The sequence below is a fragment of the Elephas maximus genome, chromosome 6, assembly GCF_024166365.1.
Source record: "Elephas maximus indicus isolate mEleMax1 chromosome 6, mEleMax1 primary haplotype, whole genome shotgun sequence".
Classification (NCBI taxonomy): Eukaryota; Metazoa; Chordata; class Mammalia; order Proboscidea; family Elephantidae; genus Elephas; species Elephas maximus.
Genome location: NC_064824.1, coordinates 103,989,855 through 104,015,824, shown reverse-complemented (window position 1 = coordinate 104,015,824; position 25,970 = coordinate 103,989,855). Strand labels below are relative to the sequence as shown.

At 37.4% G+C, this 25,970-nt stretch overlaps 1 protein-coding gene across 11 annotated transcripts in view; it reads right to left on the bottom strand.

Moving 5' to 3' along the window:
- PARD3B (par-3 family cell polarity regulator beta) overlaps positions 1-25,970 on the bottom strand; it is a 1,165,226-nt gene that overhangs the window by 431,153 nt on the left and 708,103 nt on the right. For all 11 annotated transcript variants that reach the window (XM_049888916.1, XM_049888918.1, XM_049888913.1 and 8 more), the window contains 3 exons: positions 13,452-13,622; positions 8,098-8,230; positions 1,690-1,789 (listed from right to left, as the gene is read on the bottom strand). In XM_049888916.1, coding sequence (XP_049744873.1) covers positions 1,690-1,789; positions 8,098-8,230; positions 13,452-13,622 — 404 coding nt within the window. The remainder of the gene's footprint in view (positions 1-1,689; positions 1,790-8,097; positions 8,231-13,451; positions 13,623-25,970) is intronic.

Below are 25,970 nucleotides of genomic sequence, written 5' to 3'. Positions count from 1 at the left end.
GTAAGCTTCCCCCCAGGCTCCACAGTGCAGGTCCTTGGTACCTCTCACTGCAATTGCCACAGTAGGTATTCAAGGAGTATCAGGCTTCTAGTAGATACCAATCCTCTTCCATTTACCCAATGAATTGTTATACACAACTAAAATCCAAGTTTTGTTGTGTCTATAGCCTACGCAAAACCCTACAATAAGATTTCACTATCAAATGTAGTCTGTATTCCTTATTCTTGCACTCTGAGCTTTATTATCTGGCCAATCAACCAAGATACAAGTTGCACACATCAACTTACTTTCCCACTTCCGTGCTGTTTCTTCTGCTTCTCCCTCCTTCTGAAATTCCCTTCCTTGTTGATCTCATCTAATAATTTAATGTCCAACCTCTATTCATCCTTTAAGACTTAGCTCAAATGCCACTTTTCTTACAACATTTTCCCTGATTCCTCCATCTGAAAGCATTTCCTTTGCCTCAGATGCCCAGAGCATTTTATCTGTATATTCTGGTAAATACTACACTGTACCGCGTGTTCTCGTTATCACTTTGACTCATTAGCCTACTAGCCTCTAGAGGGCAAAGTTTGTATCTGATTCATCTTTGTACTACCCCAATGGCTTTGCACATATACACAGCATGTTCAATAAAGTGAGACCAATACAATTATTTTAAAAATGGATGTTTTTGAATGCCACTGAACTGTCATTTTTGATCCAGGATAGAGGCAGGCAATGGAAACAAATTAACAAAATTAATTACGTTCACATTTTCTTTTAAGAAACCCCCAGAGATACTGATCTAGAACATTATGGTGATTATCAATCTAGTTCATGAAATTGTGTTTGAGTAAGGTAACTGACTCCAAAAATATAAGAATCAGAGATGGCTAAATATAGTAAGCTTCCATCTAATAGCGTTAGCTATACTCTTGTGTTGCTTTATTTTTAGTGGAGTTTATTAAAAAGCATAATAGGAATTACACTAGCATGGCTGCAAGAAAAATAAAGAAATTTCACAAGATTATCATGGGACACAGAATGGAATAAAATACACAGTTTTTAACAGCCATAATAAATACAGAAAATAGCAAAGGGACAATTTAATGATATTTAAAACTCCTCAGAGGAAAAAAAATCTATGAATTCCTCTAGTCAAATGATGTGTATGCTTAGTAAATCTCTCTCTCATGCTTGTGTGATTCTAAAAATTATTGATTTTTAGTTTCTATTAGAGAGTGGATATAATATTGGGTACCCTTTTCAACATTTTAGATTATATATGGCATTGCTTTAATTTTTAGATTCCATTAACTTTCTTAGAACATCTATTTTTAAAATACCTTTAGGGTTTGCCAGTTACAGATGGGGGAAAAATAACAAAGCTTAAGCTTTGTATTTTCTCAGTTTTATTTATAACCCTATATAACTTTTCTTTGAGCTCCACTGTTTGTTTTTAAACTTGTAAATGAAAATTCAACAACTTTCTTACATATTTTAATAACAGAAGATGCATCTTAGCAAATTCCAAGAAGCAAAATACGAACAATCTGAACTATTAGTTATGAGAAAACTTCACTGGAAAGGAATTATGGACACTATGAGATTTCCAATCTGGAAAGAAACAGAGTAAAAATAAGGTTGCTGGGTTTCCCCAGAAAAACCATAATGGGGAACATTTACAATATATCATTTTATCGATACCTGTGGCTGTAATCTTCAAGACCCAATTCCAGACCAGGATGTGGTGGTGGAGAAGGTGGTACTTCACTCTCTGTCCATCCATCATTGGGAAGCAAGAGCTCTAAAAACAAAGAACAAGTGAAGCTGTAGTAAACTGTGGCAGAACCGCTCAGTTCCTGGTTTTGTTTCAGTCTATCTCACAGACACAAATCTAACCAGCACATAAACTAGCCTCGAAACAAATAAGACCTCTAACGGGCCTGAAGGATTCGAATGAAAGCTAATGCAACCTGTGTGAGGAAATCTAAGCCTGCTAATATGTTTTTATACTGGTGACCTGCTGGCAACCTCTGGCAAGTCAAGTCGATGCATCTTAACTACCTTTTTCCACCTATGAAGGGCTGACACATATTAATTACTGGTGATTTGTGGAAGAGTAATGAAGCACCTCTTTTATGTTTAAAAGTTTTTTTTAACAAGACTCTATAATGAATACTCTGGACTACATGGTGATTTAAGGATCTGTCTCAGTGGCAAAATTACTTTTTAAAAAATCATGAAATTTAGTATATCTACTCACATTTTTGGAAACCCTTGTGGCATACTGGTTAAGTGCTACAGCTGCTAACCCAGAGGTCAGCAGTTCAAATCTGCTAGATGCTCCTTGGAAACTCTATGGGCAGTTCTGCTGTGTCCTATAGGGTCACTATGAGTCGGAATTGACTCGACGGCAGTGGGTTTGGTTTTTCTGGACTCACATTTTAGACACAGTAGGGGGAACACATTTTTTGCAACTGTGCCATGATGGAAGCACCTGGGTTTGGGGCCAGGCAAGCAAAAGACTGGGGTCTAAATTCCAGTTTCCCACCTACTCCCTACTGGAAAAAATATACATGTACTCTGAATCTTACTACAACTGCTACTAGTGAGATTTATCATGATCTTATTATGTACTCTGCTAAACATTATGTGCATTATGTCATTAAATGCTCATATTTAATGGGAATATTAACCGATGTATGAAAAGCCTTATAGAGCATTTTGATTAAGAGTGTGGCTTTTGGAGCGAGATTGCCAGGTTTCTAATCCGGGTTCTAGTGTTATGTAGCCTTGGGTAGATTACACAGCTTCTCTAAGCCTCAGTTGTTTATAAAAAAAAAAAAAAAAGTTGTTTATAAAGTAGAATAATAATACCTTCACTAGAGGAGTGTAAGATTAAAATAAGATGGTGCATTTTCAAGGAGTGATTTATAAATGCAAAGTGCTAGCTAAGTAATGTTAAAGCCTTATTACTTTATAAATCATAAACTCCTCTGTGTACTTCTTACAGTGAGATATTTGGTAAAATGTGGGCCATCTTTGGCCCTGATTGCTGGAACAAGAGAAAATCTCTTGTTTTTTGACCCCTGAGAACTTCTGCTGGCAAGAAAATCTGCTTTGACTTGTCCACATGCCAGGTAAGAACTTGCTTCAAGCTCTGTCCCATGGACTAGGCTGAAATAGGGATAGTTTTAGCAGTGCTGACTGATGCATCCTTGGGAATGAGGCTCACAACAGAAGATACAGTAGGTGACTAGGGTATAGAATTATGATGAGCAAAGTTAGCCAGCACTGCCCACCTGCATCATCCCCACCCCAGTGGTTTGGTATTGGTGGCAACAGCCAACAAAGTAGCTAGAAATTTGCTGAGAGGAAGAGTAGAAGGATTACAATGTAATTAGGGGACATGGGACATATGAGGACAGCAACCTTTCTGCTGGCTCTAATTTCTCTATCATCAACTTCCCACTCCATCTTCCATCTTGGTGGTAAACACAGATATGATCATGTAACTTGCTTGCCCAAAAACACTTCATTTTCACCCCAGTGTCTACAGGATAGGAGTCCCTGAGTGGTACAAATGGTTAACAAACTTGACTACTAAATAAAAAGTTGGGAGTTCAAATTCACCCAGAGGTACCTTGGAAGAAAAGCTTTCTGATATACTTATGAATAATCAGCCATTGAAAAACCCACTGGGGCACAGTTCTACTACACGGTCACCATGAGTCGGAATTGGCTTGATGGCAACTGGCTTTAGACTATAGATAACCTCCTCTTTGTTATGCTCTTTCTCGTCTCCTTCCTCTTACTCAAATTCTTCTCTGGCTTGTCAACTTTTTTTTACAGCCATTAGCTTTAATTTTAATTGCATTGATATAATCAATGTATGTGTTTTTCAAAGTGGCAATGGGTGCAGAGGACAAGATAGCGTGTTTGTTGACTTTATTGATACATTTTTAAACAACATATTCAGATGCTGTAGGGGCATTTGGTTTCCCCCTTTTAACCCAAACAGCTTTGTTAAGTCATATATCAGTGTAAAAGTCTAGAATTCTTATCTCCTAAAAAGATTTCTGGATTTCCTTTGGTGTACAGGACACAGTCTTACAGTCTTCTTGATGGCCACTCCATACACATGTCTGTGAATGTTGACAGTTTACCCTCTAGTCACTACTTCATTGATGGCCAAATGGTCCTTCTCTTAATCACCATAATTTACTGTTGTTGTTGTTTGTTTTTCAGAATGAGATTAGAAAAGAAGGGTAAAGAATAGTGAGAAAAAAAGGTCAGCAAACTACGGCCCCTGGGCCAAAACAGTCTGCCATCTGTTTTTGTAAATAAAGTTTTGTGGGAATACAGCCATGCCCATTCATTCACATATTGTCTATAGTTGCTTTTGTACTATGCTGACACAGAGTTTAATAGCTATGACAGAGTCTCTATGGCTTTCAGAGCCTAAAATATTTATTATCTGGCCCTTTACAGAAAAAGTTTGCTGACCTCTGCTTTAGACTATTCTTGAGGACAGTAATGGCACTGCATTCATTTTTGCATCCCTCAGAGTTTATCCTGCCCAATGGGAGTGTTCAATAATCATTAGTCAAATTAAAAAGTATAATTCCCATCACTGATCACTGCTGCAGAGGTTATGCTTTACATACAATAGATGAGTAGGTATATGCTGTTTCCCAGGAGGATATGCATGTGGAAAAATTATACTATTATATTCTTCTTCAAAGGACCCCAGAGAACATGGATGCAGTGGGACTAGACACAAAACCAAAATGTTTGATTTGGGGTGGATATGAAGGCCTTGGTGGGTAATCCTGGGAAGACATGAGAACAATGGGTGCGTGGGCAGGGGCTGAGACGGACTTGAGCAGGAAGGGAAGGAGAAGCAGAAGAGCACAAAAGAGGAGATGAGAGACATAAAAAAAAAGTAATAAGCCAGCAGCAATCTATGCTGAGGCTATTACTCTAGCTGGGTGAGATCTGCCAGTGAGATTCTTCAAAAAATACAGTGTTAGTGTACTTCATTACCATTTAGGTGCTTAATAGGATTTTATAGTAACCCCCTGGGACCCAACCTCCATCCTTATTTCCATCTTGGAGCACCACACTTACTCCACTGCGGGCATTGCTAGCAATTCTCCAACACAAATGTAAATGTTCTGGTGTTACGATTTCTATAAACGTTAGCCCTAAAAATGTCTTTTCTGTGTAACAGCTTGACAGGAATAAAAAAATACATAACTCGGGGACTGTGGGTGGTACGTACTATTATTACAAAAATAGATGGAACACAGCATATCAACAGTGGATGTTTAAATATACAAAAGAAAGAAAAAGGGGAAGGGAAAAAAGTCAATGTTTTATTTGGCTGTAACAGTTCCTCTCCTTACTAGACATTACATTTTGTCAAGTTGACTCTGTTTTATAAAGGAGGTCCTTAAAAAAAAATTGGTAATGTTGAGTCAAAACTCACTCAGGTTTCACCTGGCCAAATCTTAGTGGCACATTAACATTGTACCTGGATCTGAAACTCAAGAACCCACAGTGGTTCCCAAACTTTAAATGTTACTAACATTACAAAAAGGCGATGATCATGATATTCTTCCTTAGAACCATATTTATAAATTTTGAGATAACTTATCTGTGTCTAAGTCAATAGGCTTATTTAGAAAAGAGAATTTCACGTATTGGCCTCTAACGGCTAAAAGTTAATGGGTCATTGCTGTGAGAGTCCTAATTCTTACAATTTGATATTATATCACAGATCCACAAAGAAATAATAACAATAGATTTTCTTTGCTTTTTTTAAAAAAATAATGCTTAGTAGAGTCAGTTCTTAAAAGAATTGGATTTTTAAAGTTAACTTGTAAAACTGAAGTGCGGGAAAGAAATGAAGGAGAAACCTAGCAGGTGGTCAATCTACATTTTTTTGTTTGTTTGTTTGTTTGTTTTTCCATTGCTAAAAAGGTGGTTCTACCTGGATTTAAGTCTCAGACAAAATCTCCCACTGGTGGTCTGTGGCCACTTGTGACCAAAGGTATAGGAGAGATACAAACTCCTGAATAGTCTACTGAAGTATCCAACTATTATTACATCTTGTTTAAAGCATGTGTTTTTAGTGAATTTGTTGTTTAAAAATAAAACTCTGGATGCATCCTTACACCTTATCTTGAACTAGTTGTATAGGTTTATTGTTTTAGCCTTTGCTGTCCCTTCTAGAAACAGTATCTCATTTCCTTGAGTATTTCAATGTCCTCTAGAAATGAGTAGTGGAAGTATTAATGCAGTATCCATATTTTATAGGTATTAAAAAATGTAGCAAGATAGGAGGTAACTTGCCCAGTGTTCCCATGGAAATCACTGGTATAATTAGGAAAAAAACCATGAACTTGGGTTTTTGCTGGACCACATGCTGCTTGAGAATTAAATGCCAATCAAATTACATTAAGGCTTGATATTTTAATACAGATTCCAATGCTTTTGATCATCTAATGTAGGCAGGGTGAAGAGAAACTGTTCTATTCTTTAGAAAACTTGCTGTTCCTTCCCCAGACTCTCAAGCTATTGTGATTTAAGGTCTCAGAAGAAGACTTTGTTCCATCACAAATACTTCTAATTTCCTTAGGAACATGAGGAAATTATACTGAGTATTTCTTTATGTACATATTAAGTCAGCTTCTGATAATGAACATTCTCAGTATAAGAGGAAAGGACTTCATTAGTTTTGAGGGGTCAGTGCAAGATAATACCCAGGATGTGGTGTAGTGGGTAGACTCTAGTCAAAAAGACATGAATGATTCCAGGCTCTGTATATATCAAGTATGTGGGCTTGAGTAAATTATTTATTCTCTCTGACCTCCTATTTCTTCAACTGTGAAATAAGGATAATAATATTATCCACTTCTGGTATGCAAGCAAATTGCTTAGAAGAATATCTAACAGAAAGTATGCATTTAATAAATGGTAACAGCTGTTTCTACAACACTCACTAAAATGGAGGGATTCACAGGAAAAAAAAAAAATAAATAACACCCCGTTCTGATGAATCAGTTTAATCCAGAGCAACTTCAGATTCACAAACCTGTTGTGACAGAGTAATCTCAGAGTTTAGAAACTGCTCCCAGGTAGTAAAATTTTGGCAACATCTTAAATGTCCAAAAGCAAGAAATTTACTATTATAATATATGGTACATTCAATAGAAAATTGTGCATCCATTGAAAGGGATGCTGTAAACGAGTATTCAGGGCACGGGAAGATGCTATCGATTTAAAAAGGCTGCTTCCTAAGCACTATGTACAGTAACTTCCATTCCTGGAGGATATACACACATTTTAATAAAGAAAAGACTTGAAAAATACATGTAAAAATGTTATTGATTAGTATCTTGGAGAGGTAGACATATGAGTAATATTACATTTCTTTTTATTGCTTTTCTCTAAATTTTCTACAATGAATATGTATTAGTTTTCCAATATAAAAAAAAAAAGAGGGAGACGAAAAAATTTTCTTGGTGATGTAAAGTAAAATTACTGAAAATCCAGGAAAAAGCCCCCAGGTTTTATGCATCTAGAGCTCTACTAGAAATGTAATCCATACCAGAAAATAGGGGAAAGTCAGTGTAGCAAGTCAATGACAAGAACATTCCAACTTTCATGTAATCGTCACAGTTCATGGTGTTTGCCACGCTGGTATTAGAGTCAAATATAAATCTCTGAATTGTGTGATGACTATTTTATGGTTTAATGCATATAGTTTTTAAGTTTTATAGGTATTTATATTTGGTAACTTTCAATATTAAAAGAGCTTTAAAAAAAAAAAAAAGGTTTGCCATCTTCTCTAGTCAAGGTTTGTTTTCTACATAGCCCTCCATGTTTGGGGCAGCAAGGATAGAAACTGTCACTTAAGCTGGGGGCGTTGCCAGGGATCTGATTCACAACTTCTGAGTCAGCTCTCCCATCTCTCTCTCAATGTTCATGACTTAGAGTAACAAAGTCTGCACTTAGTCTAATTAACTCCTTTTAAAGAAATAAATAAAAAGACACTTTTGTGTTTTCTCACTCCATTTGCAGTGGAGAGGATGGACAGGCTCTTACCTTTCCATTTGTCTTGTGGACTATAAGGGGCAAATGGATGCAGTGTGCCGTTATCATTTCTCCTGGAGGTGGTTACAGTGTTTTGACAGTTCTCCAAGCCTGGCTTGGAAAATGCCCCACACTCTGCAGGCTCCTATGGGATGAAAATGAAAGTTATGTTTTTTTTTTAAAAAAATATGTTCCCACTTGGTCAACTGCAGCAAAGCTAAAGTATGATGCATTTATTCAAGTGTCAATTGCACATAAGTCCTCTTCTATGGAAAAGCAAAATGGCCCTGCTGGTTAAAACATCTTTGAATATAAAATAAGCAATACTGACGATATGGTGCTAGGGACTGGGAGTGTGGATAGCCAACACAAAAAGGGATTGATGTTATTATTCCTTCTCCACTTAAAACTGGCTTCCTTCACATTTTCTTCCATCTGGGAGTACAGGTTGTGTCAGTGTCAACTCAAGAATACAGTTAATGCCAAGGGTGTTTCTCTGCCAACCAGCTGGTTCCTCTCTCTCTCTTCTCTCTTGGCAACTGAGTGCCTGTTCTCTAACACAAGTCAGAACCCAAGCAGGTTAGCCACGAAGTGCCATGAGGGTGTTGCCCACAGACATCAGGTCTTCTGGCCAGGTGCTAAAACAAACTGGTGTGACATCACCAGACAGTTGTTCTCCTGAGATCTTTTCTTTTTTTTCTATATTTCCCCCTCCTATTTTGATTTTGACAGTCTGCAAACAAATTCACAGTTGACTTAAAACTGCTGTATCTAGCACCCCCAAAAGCCATGTTCCATAGGTGCTGAAGAGGTAACAGGAGCAAGCTGATTATATCTAGCTATTTTTTCAAGAGGATGAAGGCACAGAGAACTGGGTTTTGTTCTTGCTCACACTGTGTCCCTCAGAGGTTTTAAAACCCCTTGCCTGTTGCTGTCGAGTTGATTCCCACTCATAGCAACTCTATAGGACAGAGTAGAACTGCCGCAAAGAGTTTCTAAGGAGCAGCTCATGGATTTGAACTGCCGACCTTTTGGTCAGCAGCCGAACTCTTTAACCACTGAGCCACGGGAACTCATCTCATGGTTGCTCCATTGACCCTCTTGTGAGAGGAAGATGCCGCAAACTGAAACACAGGTGTGATCCCCAAAGCATTTTTCTTCTGAGAAAAGCATTTGGCTCCATCAATGCATTGGATTTATTCTTGCCTCTCCCCTTTAGTTACAAAAACTTGGTATCCTGCTAATTAAACAAAGTGTTTAAAATATTCAATTTATGCATTCTTAATAATTAAAACATTTTCAATGGCTGGGGGTTCTTTTGGCTTGTGTCAAGGCTTAGAACACTTTCTCCACACCCAATCCCTCCATATGGCTGGCCAAACCAGGCCTGGGACAGAGGCAGGCTACTTCTAAAGGAAAGCCAAAGCCCCGGCAGGCAGGAGAGGTAGGACTTGTTTTGTATCGTCATGTGCTTTGAATTAACAACAACAAGAACAACAACAACAAAAAATTTCTGCTTTCCCAGCTCTTTGATAAATGACACAATCAATACCCCAACAACTGATCAGTAACCAGCCTAATTAAAGTATTCAGCCTGTAAAATAGAGCTGTCGGGGAGCCCTCCATTAGTGTCCCAGCCAATAAAAAACATAATGGATTTTTAAACATATTCTGCTTTTTCATGAGCTGCAACAGGGAAAGAAACATTTGGCGGGGGGGGGGGGGGGAACAGGTCATAACCCATTTCTTTAATACCAAGTCTCTAGGCTCAAATGGAATTACAATTGGACCTCAAGCTCATCCTAAAAAAAAAAAAAAAATTTCTGTTTAAAATGATTCGGATTCAATCAAGGGCTCATTATGTATTCTTCACAAGGTCCTCATCAAAACTGTTTACGTATCTTGTACATCTGGGTAATGTGGAGAAAAACCCCAACAACTATATATTTTGACTTTTCTTAAGTAGCTTCTTCAATTTTTCATATCAATATAATGTTCGAGTAACCATTTTGGTATTCTTGCCAAACCGAACTAATTGAGTTGCCTGAATGTATGAGCCCCACTGAGACCTTTTTCTAGGTTATGAGTGTGTTTTTATTATACCTGAGGCTGACTGCTGTTCCCCAGGGGGATACACCAAAAACATGAGCACACAACATATGCTCGCACACAGTGAAACACAGATTCGGGAGATCAAATAGCTGCAGATTTTCCCCCTAATTTAATAAAGATAAACTGTGTATGAAGCTTCTGTCTTTATACGAAAAAAAAAAAAAGGCTCTTTAATCTTCATGGTACCACAGAGATTCTCAATAGCTGAAAGTCAAGTGCCCGCTCATCCCCCCATGGAAATTTTGTAAATATTCCAAACCAAACCTACTGCCGTCGAGTCAATTCTGACTCACAGCGACACCGTAGAACAGAGTAGAACTGCCCCATAGAGTTTCCGAGGCTGTAATCTTTAGGGAAGCAGACTGCCACATCTTTCTCCTGAGGAGCTGCTAGTGGGTTCAAGCCACCGAACTTCTGGTTAGCAGTCAAGCAGCCAAGCGCTTAACCACTGCACCACCAGGGCTCCTTGTAAATATTAAATACGTAAATACTAGGGAAACTGAAAATGGATCTTGTTTAAATGTCCTCATAAAAATTGTTTTATGCTCCATTTCATATTCCTGATTGATTCCCTAGTGAGCTATACTAACAAGACACTTCTGAGGATAGGTAAGGAACTGAAAGTTTAGTACCTTCTTCTGATGTCAATCTACCAGTGGATAAGAGACTTAAGATAAAAATATCTACAGTAAAGAAGAATGCAAACAATAAAATGTTCCAACGGATGAGCCAAAATATACAACACCTATCCACTATTTTTTTTTTTTTTTATCCACTAGGCAATTACACATAGTTAAAAAAAGAAATGAAATGAAATTAGGGAGGGTAAGAGTGGGGAATAGCTAACCCTTTTAAGAACCATATATATGTATATGTATATGTTTTCTTTTTGCTATCTGTATGGGTATTGTACTCTAGAGCATGGCTTCTATTACTTGAAGACTTCTCTATTAGCCAAGATACCTCTGTTCAAAGAAATCTTAAGGGAGGTCTAATATGCAGATGTACAGAAGGGACAGCTCAGGGATTCACGGGCTATCCTTCACATCTCTAGCCCCAGAATGGGTTCCATGGAATTCTTGGGCTCTAGAGTAAGAACTAAATTAAACCAGACTAGAATCAGTTTTCTCATGGTAGGGAGCAATAGATAAGGGCTTTGTAGCTATGTGCATAAGTAAAGCCTATTAAATATTCATGGAAGACTCTCTGTCACTTAAGCAGAAGCAAATGTTGAAAATTACATTGGTTCATTATATATAGTCTCCAGTAATTGGCCAATTTACATTTATTTAACATCCACAAGGTTATGTACAGAAGACTATAAAGGTAGAGTCACTCCCGTCCAATAGCTGCTAATATAACAAAGTGAGCTATAGTCTATAACTCCTCTACTTAAGTTTACCCTCTGAGGTGAAGTAGGTCTCAGATGCAACTTTTAATAATTTATTCAAATAGATATTTATTAAGTGTCTATTATATATTATAAAATGAGGCTACGTTAAGGGATAAAACAGATAATAATCCCTGTCATCTATTCATTATGTATCTAGTTACATTACTAGAAAATAGTAAACCTGAAATTTTAACCCAACTAATGCAAAACTCCGAAGTCTCTGGATGGTACAAACATTAACATGTTTGACTGCTAACCAAAAGGTTGGAGGGCTGAGTCCACTCGGAGGTACCTTGGAAGAAAGGCCTGGTGATCTATTTCTGACACAGTTCTACTCTGACACACATGGGATCACCATGAGTCAGAACTGACTCTACTCAACTGGTTAATCTAAAACTCTAGAACCAAAGTTTTTATTTATTTATTTTTGTTATTTATTGTGCTTTAAGTTTACAAATCAAGTCAGTCTCTCCTACATAAACTTATACACACCTTGCTATGCACTCCCAGCTGCTCTCCCCTTAATGAGACAGCACGCTCCTCCTCTCCACCCTGTATTCCCCGTGTCCATTCAACCAGCTCCTGTCCCCGTCTGCCTTCTCATCTCCCTCCAGACAGAAGCTGCCCACATAGTCTCATGTATCTACTTGATTCAAGAAACTCACTCCTTACCAGTATCATTTTCTGCCTTATAGTCCAGTCCAATCCCTGTTTGAAGATCTTGCTTTGGGAATGGTTCTAGTCTTGGGCTAACAGAGGGTCTGGCAACCATGAACTCTGGGGACCCTTTAGTTTCAGTCAGACCATTATGTCTGCTCTTTTTACAAGAATCTAAGGTCTGCATCCCACCGTTATCCTGCTCCATCAGAGATTCTCTGTTGCGTAGAACCAAAGTTTTTAACCACTTGTACTCTTGTATAATTTAATACTCTCATTTTAAAATGTCTAAGTTGAATTTATTATTAAAGCTAATATTTTATATTAGTGCACTTTTCAGAGTATTGTATTTGAACTTTACATAATGTCGTATTATGCAAACATCATTTGTCCTTTGAGAATATCCTGATATGATGTGTGATTTGCTGAATTTTTTCTTAACTCTCACTACCATCAATTTGTTCCTCTGACCACCTCCTAAAATAATTTTTAAGGGTATTTTATAATTATCTTTCATGGATAAGAGAATATATCTCAGGAGTATTTTATATTTATTATTTGTATATAAGTGAGATGTTCAGGAATATTAATACTTATGGATATTTTATGCTTACCCTTCACTTGCAAGTGAAATATTCCTTACATTAAAAATATCCATAAGTAAACCATAACAAAAGACGTCAAAAATAAGACTCCTATTTATTTAATAACATGAAGCAAGTAGCTTGCTTATTGGCTCAAATTTTAAATGAGTTAAGTGTCAGATCTATACTACCCATGTGCAGATTATAAGGGAGAATCTAGAGAGCTGACTGCATTATAATGAGCTTCACATTAAACACTGTATGCATTTGATTACACTTCCGAAGGTATGGACACCGTTAGCACATCGACCAAAATACATACGAAGTTGTTTATGAGTAAGTCCAGCTCCCTAGGAATTTTTGTGGGGAAAACTAAAAACTAGAAGAAATGAACCTATTACATTTGATAAGTTACTTACTTTATATGCACATTTTTATACTTTCCATACATACCTAAAATTTACAACCACCTGTTCCCCACATAAATCCATCAGATCCCTTTTGAAGCATATTTTCCCAATCACTGAATCAATATGAGTCTAGCTCCAATCCTAGTGATGTAAATTCGCATATTCTGTGCCCATTTGGACATTTGCCAAGGGAAATAAGATTTACATCACCTCCATCAGTCTCTCTGGCCTCCTCAGAATCACCAACTGGATCATGCCTCGTATGTTTCCTTCCATGGACATTGATCGCCTAAGAGTTTCCATAGCTTCATGGTTGGACTTTCCCAAAAGAGCTTCCCCATTAACTGCGATCAGCTGGTCATTCACTCGCAGACGACCGTCCTAAGGCAGAGGAAAGAAAAACAGTGTTGAACAGAGAAAGGAATGGTGATGACATGTGGCTGTTTCAAGGAAAAGCTCAAGTTTTGAGAGAAGAAAAAAATTTCTGCTATCATGAGTGATTTATTTCCCATGGCAGAAAACAGTTCTGGAGCTTCTCAAGCAATCACAAATACTAACAATAACAAATTGTATGAAAGTACTTTTTAGAAACCTTCAAGTCCTGAGCTGCAATAATTTAGACACTTATATAATGCCTCTTACCTATATCTTTGGCAAGCATGCTAATCTAACCCGATTTTGCCATTTACTCTGGCAGAGACCAATAATGCTCACTCAAGGAAAGAGAGTTAGGAAACAAAGAAAGCTAGTCCTATCCCTTGAACTGAGGTTTGAATTTTCACACACACAGAGACAATATGCTTAAATATAGCATGTATGACAGGAGTAATGTGTCCTCTAGAAACAGTTGCTAGCTCCACCGAGCAGTGCTGGAAAAAAAATCTTCATGTAATTTTCTCTAACACAAAGTGTGCAGAAGAAGAGAGAGGACAGTAGTGAAACACCAATTTGCTATGATGTCTTCTGGCAGAAAAGCTTGACAAAGGGGGTTTGTTATGGTTCTGACTGATGAGCATCTTCAGGAAAGAACACCTCATACCACAAAGCAGAAGGAACCTGGCACCTTAGAGGTGGCCAGAACTCTGATCTAAATCACCTCTATGTACTAATCATTTTCAGCCAAAAATCTCTCACAAACTGGAGTCTACAGCACTAGTTAACAATCTGGGATACCAGTTCTGCCTACAAAAGAAGTTGATGGCATGACCACAGTATACTTCCTCACCTAGAAGCCTGAAAGGACAGACACTTAAAATGTTGACAGTCAGACTGAGTACATGCCTGTACCCAAGGATGGGTTTCCCAATAAGCTAGGTAAGTACCTGCTTAGGGAATCAACAAAACAGGGGCAACTAGATGTCCAGAGCAAAGACCCACAGATGCCAAACAGACAGGATAAAAGGAAAAGAGAGTACCACAGTGGAAGGGAACCAGCAGGACACTAAATGAAACTGATACCAGCTCCAGTGCATGAGAATGAGCTGGCCAGAAATAATGGTCACAGAGAGTCATGAGGGCAGTCACGTGTAAGGTTGTTTAAGTTATGAGGCCCCTACCACTTTACCACCTTCATTGACATGTCTCCTACAGATCCCTCCATGTAATTGAAACTCTGTATCTCAGCAGGTCTCTTGAGGTTATACTATTTCTTTCTAATAAGCAAGAGGTGAGTGTGGGCTGTTGAGTCTAACTCTTGCTACATTCACCTAATATGCAACCAGATCCAACACAAGTGGTTACTGATCAAGGAAAGATTATGTCGAAGGATAACAGGTCTCTGATCCATTTTGAGAGAGCCATATTGTACATTCACATCTGCTGATCCATCGACTTTAGCCAAGAGGGCCAAAAATGCTCTTTGCCATGATACAAACACAAGGGTATGCTCTTGCGCACATCCTGGTAAACAAAAAACGGAAACTCCAGTCCCAGACGATGTGCAAATGCAAGGGAATTCAAATCAGATGACCATTGCAATGAATTCAGTCAAGTTAGTTTTTACCTGCATAGCACTTACTTGTACAATTACATCCTAAGTTCTGTAAACAATAATATTTATAACTTTTAAAATACATTTGGCACATCTGAGGTTGCAATCTAGCATATATTTAATATAACTCTAACATAGATAATAATTTAATACTAACACAATAAATGTCAAAAAAACACTAGAAGTATTAATATTTATCTAAAATGTTGCTATTGTTAGCTGTCATCGAGTCTGTTCTGGCCCACAGCAGCCCTATGTACGGCAAACAAAACACTGCACTGTCATGTGCCATCCGTACAATCGAAGCTAAGTTTGAGCCCAGTGTTGCAGCCACTGTATCAGTCCACCTCTTTGAGGGTCTTCTTTTTCACTGGCCCTCTACTTTACCCCCCACATGTGTCTGTCTGTTTGTACGGTGGGGGATTGCATGTTGCTGTGATGCTAGAAGCTATCCCCACCAGCATTCGAATACCAGCAGGGTCATCCATGGCAGACAGGTTTCAGCTGAGGTTATAGACTAAGACAGACTAGAAAGAAGGAAAGTCTACTACTGAAAAGAATTAGCCAGTAAAAACGTTACGAGTAACAGTGGAACATTGTCTGATGTAGTGCTGGAAGATGAGCCCCTCAGGTTAGAAGGAACTCAAAATACAACTGGGGAAGAGCTGCCTCCTCAAAGCAGAGTCAACCTTAATGACGTGGATGGAATCAAGCTTTCGGGACCTTCACTTGTTGATGTGGCACGACTCAAAATGAGAAGAAACAGCTGCAAACATCCATTAATAATAGGAACATGGAATGTATGAACTATGCATCTAGGAAAATCGGAAATCATCAAAAATGAAATGGAATGCATAAACATCGATATCCTGGGCATTAGTGAGCTGAAATGAACTGGTACTGGTGATTCTGAATTGTACAATCATATGGTCAACTATGCTGGGGATGACAAAGAGGAATGGCATTGCATTCATCGTCGAAAAGCACATTTGAAGATCTATCCTGAAGTACAAGGCTGTCCGTGATAAGATAAAATCCATATGCCTACAAGGAAGACCAGTTAATAATATGATTATTCAAATTTACACACCAACTACTAAGGCCAAAGATAAAGAAATTAAAGATTTTTACCAACTTCTGAAGTCTGAAATTGATTGAATATGCAATCAGGATGCACTGCATTGATAATTACTGGCAACTGGAATGTGAGAGTTGGAAACAAGAAGAAGGATCGGTAGTTGAAAAATATGATCTTTGTGTCAGAAACAATGCCAGAGATCACATGATAGGATTTTGCAAGACCAATGACTTCTTCATTGCAAATAGCCTATTTCAAAGAAACGTGATCCAACCAAATGCAGAAATTATCAAACAATTTCATGAATATCATACACAAGTAAAATTTTGCTAAAGATAATTCAAAAGTAGTTGCAGTAGTACATTGAGGAGAAACTGCCAGAAATTCAAGTCAGATTCGGAAGAGGATGTGGAAGCAAGGATATCATTCCTGATATCAGGCGGATCCTGGCTGGAAGCAGACAATACCAAAAAGATGTTTACCTGTGTTTTACTGACTATGCAAAGGCATTCCAGTGGGTGGATCATAACAAATTGTGGGTAACATTACGAAGAATGGAAATTCCAGAACACTTAACTGTGCTCGTGCAGAACTTGTACATAGATCAAAAGGCAGTTGTTTGAACAAAACAATGGGATACTGCATGGTTTAAAGTCAAGAAAGGTGTGTGTCAGGGTTCTATCCTTTCACCATACCTATTCAATCTGTATGCTGAGCAAATAGTCTGAGATGCTGGATTATATGAAGAAGAATGGAGCATCAGGACTGGAGGAAGATTCACTCATTAACAACCTGTGTTATGCAGATGACACAACCTTCCTTGCTGAAAGTGAAGAGGAAGTACTTAATGAGGAAGATGAAAGACTACAGCTTTCAGTATGGATTACACCACAACATAAAGAAAACAAAAATCCTCACAACTGGACCAGTAAGCAACATCATGATAAACAGAGAAAAGATTGAATTTGTCAAGGATTTCATTTTACTTGGATCTACAATCAACAGCCGTGGAAGCAGCAGTCAAGAAATCAAATGACGCACTGTTAAAAAGCAAAGATATTACTTTTTTACCTTGAAGGCTAAGGTGCGCCTGACCCAAGACATGGTGTTTTCAATCTCCTCATATGCATGTGAAAGCTGCACAATGAATAAGGAAGACCGAAGAACAATTGACACCTGTGAATTATAGTGTTGGAGAAGAATATCGGCTATACCATGGGCTGCCAAAAGAACAACAAATCTGTCTTGGAAGAAGTACAGCCAGAATGCCCCTTGGTAGCAAGGACGGCGATACTACCTCTCACATACTCTGGATGTGTTATGAGGAGAGATAAATCCCTGGAGAAGAACATCATGCTTAGTGGAAGGTGAGTGAAAAAGAGGAAGACCCTCAAGGAGATAAACTAACACAGTGGCTGCAACAATGGACTTAAGCATAACAATTGTGAGGATGGTGCAGTGTTTCCTTCTGTCGCACATGGGGTCGCTATGAGTTAGAACAAACTCGCTGGCAAGTAACAACAACAACTACTTTACTAGGCATGATGTCCTTCTCCAGGGTCTGGTCTCTTCTGATAACATGTTCAAAGTACATGAGATGAAGACTTGACATCCTGGCTTGTAAGCAGCATTCTGGCAAACTTCTTCCAAGGAAAATGTGTTTGTTCTTCTGGCAGTTCATGGTGTATTCAACATCCTTCTCCAACACCATGATGCAAAGGCATCAATTCTTCTTTGGTCTTCCTTATTGATTGTGCAGCTTTTGCATGCATATGAAAAAAAAAAATTTTTTATGCATATGAGGCAACTGAAAATACCATGGGTTAGGTCAGGCACACCTTAGCTCTCAAAGTGACATCTTTGCATTTTAACACTTTGAAGATGTTTTTGCAGCAAATGTGCCCAATGCAATACACTGTTTTATTTACTGACTGCTGATTCCATGGGTGTTAATTGTGGATCCAAGTAAAATGAAATCCTTGACGACTGCAATATTTTCTCCATTTATCATGATGCTTGCATACAGGTTCAGTTGTGAGGATTTTTGTTTTCTTTATGTTGAGGTATAATCCATACTGAAGGCTGTAGTCTTTGATTTTCCTTAATAAGTGCTTCAAGTCCTCCTCTCTTTCAGCAAGCAAGGTTGTATCATCTGCATATCTAGGTTGTTAATGAGTCTTCCTCCAATCCTGATGCTGTGTTTTCATATAGCCCAGCTTCTACGATTATTCGCTTACCATATAGACTGAATAAGTATGGTGAAAGGATCCAACCCTGACTCACACCTTTCCTGGTTTTAAACCATGCAGAATCCCCTTGATCTTTTCTAAAGACTGCCTCTTGTTCTATGCACAGGTTCCATGTGACCAAAATTCAATGTTCTGGAATTCCCATTCTTTGTAATGTAATCCACACTGTTATGATCCACAAAGTTGAATGCCTTTGCATAGTCAATAAAAAACAGGTAAACATCTTTCTGGTATTCTCTGCTTCCAGCCAGGATCCATCAGACATCAGCAATGATATCCCTCATTCAGTGTCCTCTTCTGTATCCAGCTTGATTTATTGGCAGTTCCCTGTGGATGTACTGCTGAAACCATTTTTGAATTGTTCAATGATTTCCACATTCTTTTGGATCACCTTTCTTTGGAATAGGCACATATATGAATCTCTTCCAGTTAGCTGGCCTTCTTCCAAATTTCTTGGCATAGACGAGTCAGCGCTTCCAGCACTGCATTTGTTTGTTGAAACATTTCGATTGGTATTTCATCAGTTCCTGGAGCCTTGTGTTTCACCAATGCCTTCAGTACAGCTTGAATTTCTTTGTTCAGCACCGTCAGTTCTTGATCATATTCTACCTCTTGAAATGGTTGAATGTTGGACAGTTTTTTTGGTACAGTGACTCTGTGTATTCCTTCCATGTTCCTTTGATGCTTCCTGCATCATTTAATATTTTCCCCATAGGATCCCTCAGTATTGCAACTCAAGGCTTGCATTTATTCTTCAGTTCTTTCAGCTTAAGAAATGCCAAGCGTGTTCTTCCCTTTTAGTTTTCTAACTCCAGGTCTTTGCATATTTCATTATAATACTTCATTTTGTCTTCTCTAAATAACCTTTGGAATTTTCTGTACAGCTCTTTTATTTCATCATTTCATCCATTCCCTTTAGCTACTCTAAGTTCAAGAGCAAGTTTCAGAGTCTCTTCTGACATCTATTTTGGTCTTTTCATTTTTCCTGTCTTTTTGATGACCTTTTGCTTTTTTTGTTTTTTAATTTTGTTTTAGATGAAGGTTTACAGAGCAAATTAGTTTCTCAGTAAACAATTAATACACATATTGTTTTGTGACATTGATGGCCAACTCTGCAAAGTGTCAACACTCTCCCCTTCTTGATCTTGGTTCCCCATTTCCACTCATCCAGCTTGCATTCTTCATGTATGATGTCCTTGATATCATCCCACAACTCATATGGTTTTCAGTCATTAGTGTTTAATGTTACAAATATATCTGTAAATTTAGGTGGGATATACTTAAGGCTGTAATTTGGTTCTTGTGACTTGTTTTTCTTTAGCTTCAACTTGAACTTGCATATGAGCAATTGAGATCTGCTCTGCAGTTGGCCCCTGGGCTTACTCTGACTTATCATATTGAGCTTCTCCATCATCTCTTTCCATGGATGTAGTTGATTTGATTTGATTCCTAGATATTCCATCTGGTAAGGTCACGTGTATAGTCACCGTGTATAGTCATCAGACAATCTCCATGATTATTTCTATAACCAAGTCCATATTTTCCAACTACTAATCCTTCTATGTTTCCAACTTTTGCATTCCAATCACCAGTAATTATCAATTCATCTTGATTGCATGATCAATTTCAGAGGTTGGTAAAAATCTTCAATTTCTTCATCTTTTGCCTTAGAAGTTAGTGCATAAATTTGAATAACAGTCATATTAACTGATCTTCCCTTGTAGGTGTATGGACATTATACTTCAGGATAGATCTTGAAATGTTCTTTTTGATGATGAATGTGACACCATTCCTTTTCAATTTGTCATTCCTGGCAAAGTAGAATATATGAATGTCCAATTCAAAATGGGTGATACCAGTCCATTTCAGCTCACTAATGCCTAGGATATCGATGTTTATGTGTTCCATTTAGTTTTTGATGGCTTTTTTTTTTATGGCAATTTTTCTAGATTCATATTTCATACATACCACTTTCCAATTATTAATGATGTTTGCAGCTGTTTCTTCTCATTTTGAGTCATGGCACATCAGCATATGAAGGTCTGGAAAGCTTGACTCCATCCATGTCGTTAATTAGGACTCTACTTTGAGGAGGCAGCTCTTCCCCAGTCATATTTTAAGTGTCTTCCAACCTGAGGAGTGCATCTTCCAGCAACTATAGCAGACAATGTTCTGCTGCTATTTATAAAATTTTAGGTTTTCACTGGCCAATTTTTTTTGGATCCATGCCTCTAAGTAGTCTGTATCAGTCTGGAAGCTCTGCTGAAGCCTGTTAGCCATGGGTGATGTTGTTGGTATTTGAATATTAGTGGCATAGCTTTCCACCTCACAGAAACATGCAAGCCACCACAGTGTGACAAACGGACAGACGAGCGGTGGTTATCCAACATGAAAAATTTTATTTTATGTATCAAGTGAGTTTTGTTTTTTATTGTTTGTTATATAGGACCCAGTGCTTGATATTACTCTATATATGCTAAGAAATGAGGTATTAGGCACATTAAGAGAACACAAAATTCAATATTTACTTACCATGCAAAATACCTTTCCGTTTTGCAACAATGAGTATGTTTTTAAATTTGTCTTCCAAGAAAGCAACAAAGGGCAATTATCAGAACATTACATTCATATTTTATTGGAATATTTATGTCTCTCTGTGCAAGGAAACTGAACAATTCCTTGAGGAAATAAATGACTATTTAGATTACAAAATTTATATATTTTATGTTTTTTCCAGTTTCCTTCAGACTGATTCTCTTTTAAGAGATTGATATTGTGATGACTTGCAAAACAAACTTGCTAGCTGAGAAGTGGTGCTATTATTACCTCAATCATGTATGTATCTCTGATTATGGGAGATGGATAATTTCACAAATAGTGTGTAAATTTTATAAATTCTGTATACGATAATTACATTTTCCTTCTCATTTCTGACCAACCCGGTATAACCCCACATTCAATTCACTATTGTCAAGCCATAAGAATACATCAGCGGCAATATAATAACGTTACTCGTGAGGTATCTAGTCTCTTCAGGCTAAAGCAAACCACAACCCATGCTCAGATTGATCATACCTTTGTATTTGTATCATGCTCTTTGCAATTGCTCTCACATCCATTGGGTATCAGCAGCAGTCAAATGAACTGAGAATATGTAGCATCAAAGAATGGAAAGTGAGTATATGAGTTTTTAAGTATTATTTCAAGATGAAAAACACTTGTGGAGATCTGCGAAGGGCCTGCCAACAAACATTGTACCACAAATGAAGGAAATTATTTCTGACTGGCTTGTAAGTACTATTTCTTTTGACTACCTCAAATCTGAAGAACAAAATTACATGTTCCATTTTTCTTTTTTTTTACTTACTGATTTTCAAATGGAAACCGTGGTGGCATAGTGGTTAAGAATTTGGCTGCTAACCAAAAGGCTGGCAGTTTGAGTCCACGAGGTGCTCCTTGGAAATGATATGGGGCAGTTCTACTCTGCCCTATAGGGTAGCTATGAGTTGTAATCAACTTGACAATGGGTTTGGTTTTGGTTAATTTTTAAATATAAATTTCTGTGTTAATATACAATTGAAATGTAAATTTTACTTTTTTTATAAATTTCATTTATTTGCAATTATTCAAATTTATTTGCTATATTAAAACCAAATTTAAAAAGTGACACAACTTTATATCCAGGTATAATGGAATGGCAACAACTAAGTGGAGCACAAAAATGAAAGCTTGCAAAAAATAAAGATTTGTGAATCCTTAAAGACAATTCCAAAATTAACTCCCTTTTTAAAACCTAATGAATCAGAAGAGACTTCTGTTGAAGGCTCAAGTTTAATGGGTGCAAATTGTTGTACTAGAATTGATAGTGCTGAAATTACTAATAGTAATATGAACAGAATTTGTTCCAAATTTTGCATCCATTCCTTGCTATAGTAAAAAAATTAATAATGGTGTAGAAAGTGAAACTATTTTAGAATCTGAAATTATCACATCTGCAGACCCCCAAAATAAAAGAGATTCTGCTTTGTGGAATAATTTTTCTTCTAATGATGTAAATTATTGGATGGAAAGAGGGCCAAGTGATTGTCAGCATCAAAGTGGACCATTTGAAAAAATGTCAAATTTCTGGATGGTAAACAAATAAGGTTCTTGAGCTAAATGTATTTCTAGGGTGCAAAGCTAATGGTAAAAATTAAGAGGGAGTGGCTATTGTATTGTCCTTCAGTTGGCTCTGTATATACATATATAATATATATATATATTTTGCAAATTATTCAGTACTAAAACATTTAATTCTCCATTGCTGTGGATGGATTTAGCAATTGACACAACTGGAATATGACTGATAAAAATGAAAACAGTTCAACTCACACAGATTGTATGTTGTCATATTTAAACCAAAGACACGGCTTTGGCTTCACTCATGAACTGGAAACACAAATTAATGAAGAAACAAGTATTAAAAAGCATTTTCGCAATGTGTTGTTGCTGTCATTACAACAATATCTAAATGTGGGCTATCTTTTTGTGGAAGAGATGAAGTGTTCGGGTCCCCACAAAATGGAAATTTTTTTGGTTTACTTGAACTTGTTGCTCAGCTTGATCCATTTTTAGCACGTCACATATCAAAATATGGTAACACAGGAAAGGGCAACCCATCATATATGTCTAAAACAATGTGTGAATAATTAATAAACTTGTTGTTGTTGGGTGCTGTCGAATTGGATTTGACTTCTAACAACCCTATGAATAACAGAATGAAACACTGCCCAGTCCTGTGCCATCCTCGGAATCACTGTTATGCTTGAGCCCATTGTTGCAGCCACTGTGTCAATACATCTCATTGAGAGTCTTCCTCTTTTTTGCTGACCCTCTACTTTATCAAGCATGATCTCCTTCTCCAGGGACTGACCCCTCCTGATAAGACGTCCCAAGTACATGAGATGAAGTCTCGCCATCCCCGCTTTTAAGGAGCATTCTGGCTGTACTTCTTCTAAGACAGATTTTTTTTTTTTTTTTTTCTGGTAGTCCATGATATATTCAATATTCTTCACCAACACCATAATTCAAAGGCATCAATCCTTTGGTCTTCCTTATTCATTGTCCAGCTTTCACCTGCATATGAGGTGGCTGAAAAAACCATGGCTTGTGTCAGGCACACTTTAGTCCTCAAAGTGACATCTTTGCTTTTTAACATTTTAAAGAGGTCTTTTGCAGCAGATTTGCCCAAGGCCATGCTTCTTTTGTTTTCTTGATTGCTGCTTCCATGAGCATTGATTACAGAGTCCAGCAAAATGAAATCCTTGACAACTTCAATATTTTCTCCTTTTATCATGATGTTGCTTATTGGCTCAGTTGTGAAAATTTTTTGTTTTCTTTATGTTGAGGTGTATGTTCAGTAATTCAGACCGAAGGGTGTGGTCTTAGATCTTCATTGGTAAGTGCTTCAAGTCCTCTTCACTTTCAGCAAGCAAGGCTGTGTCATCTGCAGGACACAGGTTCTTAATGAATCTTCCTCCAATCCTGATGCCACATTCTTCTGCATATAATCCAGCTTCTCAGATCATTTGCTCAGCATACAGATTGAGTAAGTATGGTAAAAGGATACAACATTGACACACACCTTTCTTGATTAAACCATTCAGTATCCCCTTGTCTTGTTTGAACAAATGTCTCTTGGTCTATGTACAGGTTCTTCATGAGCACAATTAAATGTTCTGGAATTCCTATTATTTGCAATGTTATCCACAATTTTTATGATCGATACAATCAAATGCCTTTGCATAGGCAATAAAACACAGGTAAACATCTTTCTGGTATTCTCTGCTTTCAGCCATGATCTATCTGACATCAGCAATGATATCCCTTGTTCCATGTCCTCTTCTGAATCTGGCTTGAATTTCTGGGAGTTGTGTGTTAATGTACTGCTACAGCTGCTTTTGGATGATCTTCAGCAAAATTTTTGCTTGTGTATATTAATGAAATTATTTGATAATTTCAGCATTCTGTTGGATCATCTTTCTTTGGAGTGGGTACAAAATACGGATCTCTTCCATTCCGTTGGCCAGATAGCTGTCTTCTAAATTTCTTGACAGACCAGTGAGCACCTCCAACACTTAGTAAGGCATAAAATTGGATCAACTATTTTCAGTGAAATAAGGATAGTTCGATATTTCAGCTTGTCTGTAGATTCTACTCCCGATCATCCTCATATAGATCAGCTAAGTATTGTTTTAAGATCTGTATCTCCAACAGACGGAAAATCCGTTGAGTGATTTGTCACATTTACTAGCTTAAAAAGTCATACCAATGAAGAAATTGAAAACCCAGTACTTCACTATTTATGTGAAGCTTGCAAAATTGATTTTTCTAAGTGCAGATGCCAGTCCTATGACAATACCGCCAATATGTCAGGGTGCTATAAAGGCATGGAAAAGAAAATTTTAGAACATAATGAATATGCCATTTTTATACCATATGGTGTACATTCACTTAATCTTATAGGACACAGAGTGCTAGACTGCTGTCAGTAAGCAACTGATTTTTTTTTTTTACTGTTCAGTTACCCTACACATTTTTTGGCACCTCTACTCACTGATGGGCAGTTGGTAAAACATATTTAGCCAATGATGGAGTATTAAAATGTCTTTCTAATACACGAGGAAGGGCATGCTGTAGTAATGAGTGCAATCCTGGGAATTTTACACTGAGATTCTAAATACCTTAGAAAATATTGCTGAAGACCAGACACAAAAAGGAAATCCCAAAAGAGAAGTTGAAAACATCGCCAACAAAATGCAAACGTGAGTTTATGTCGGTTAAGTGGAATAATATATTGCAGCATTTTCATCTTATGAGTCAAGCTCTCCAAATTCAGAAGTAAATTTAAAGACATGCACAGATCTCTACCAGTCATTAACAGGGCATTTACACAATTTAAAAGAATATTTTGAAAATTTTTAAAACAACAAAACAACCTCTGCCAAACGCTGATTATCAAGCAGCTCATTGTCACAGAAGCATTCGAAAGAAACAAGTAAATGATGGAAGTGCTCCAGAAGGACTGAGGGCCAGAGATCAATTTCCCGTAAACTCATACTACACCATCATTGACACACTTGAGTCTTGCATGAAAAAAAGAGTAAAAGTGTATGAAGTTCTTTCAAATAGATTTTCCTTTTTAAACAATGTTGGATACACCTGGTGAAGAATGCATTAAGGCATACAAGAAATTAGTGCAGGTTTATCCTGATGACTTAGCTATAAACCTTTATGAAGAAGTGCAACAATTTCATTCTTATCTGAGAACTAAGTTTATAGATTAAGGAAAGACAAATTTTACTCATGTAGGCATGCAGGATTCTATACTAGAAGATAAAATACAATATGTATTTCCCAATGTTGACATTGCT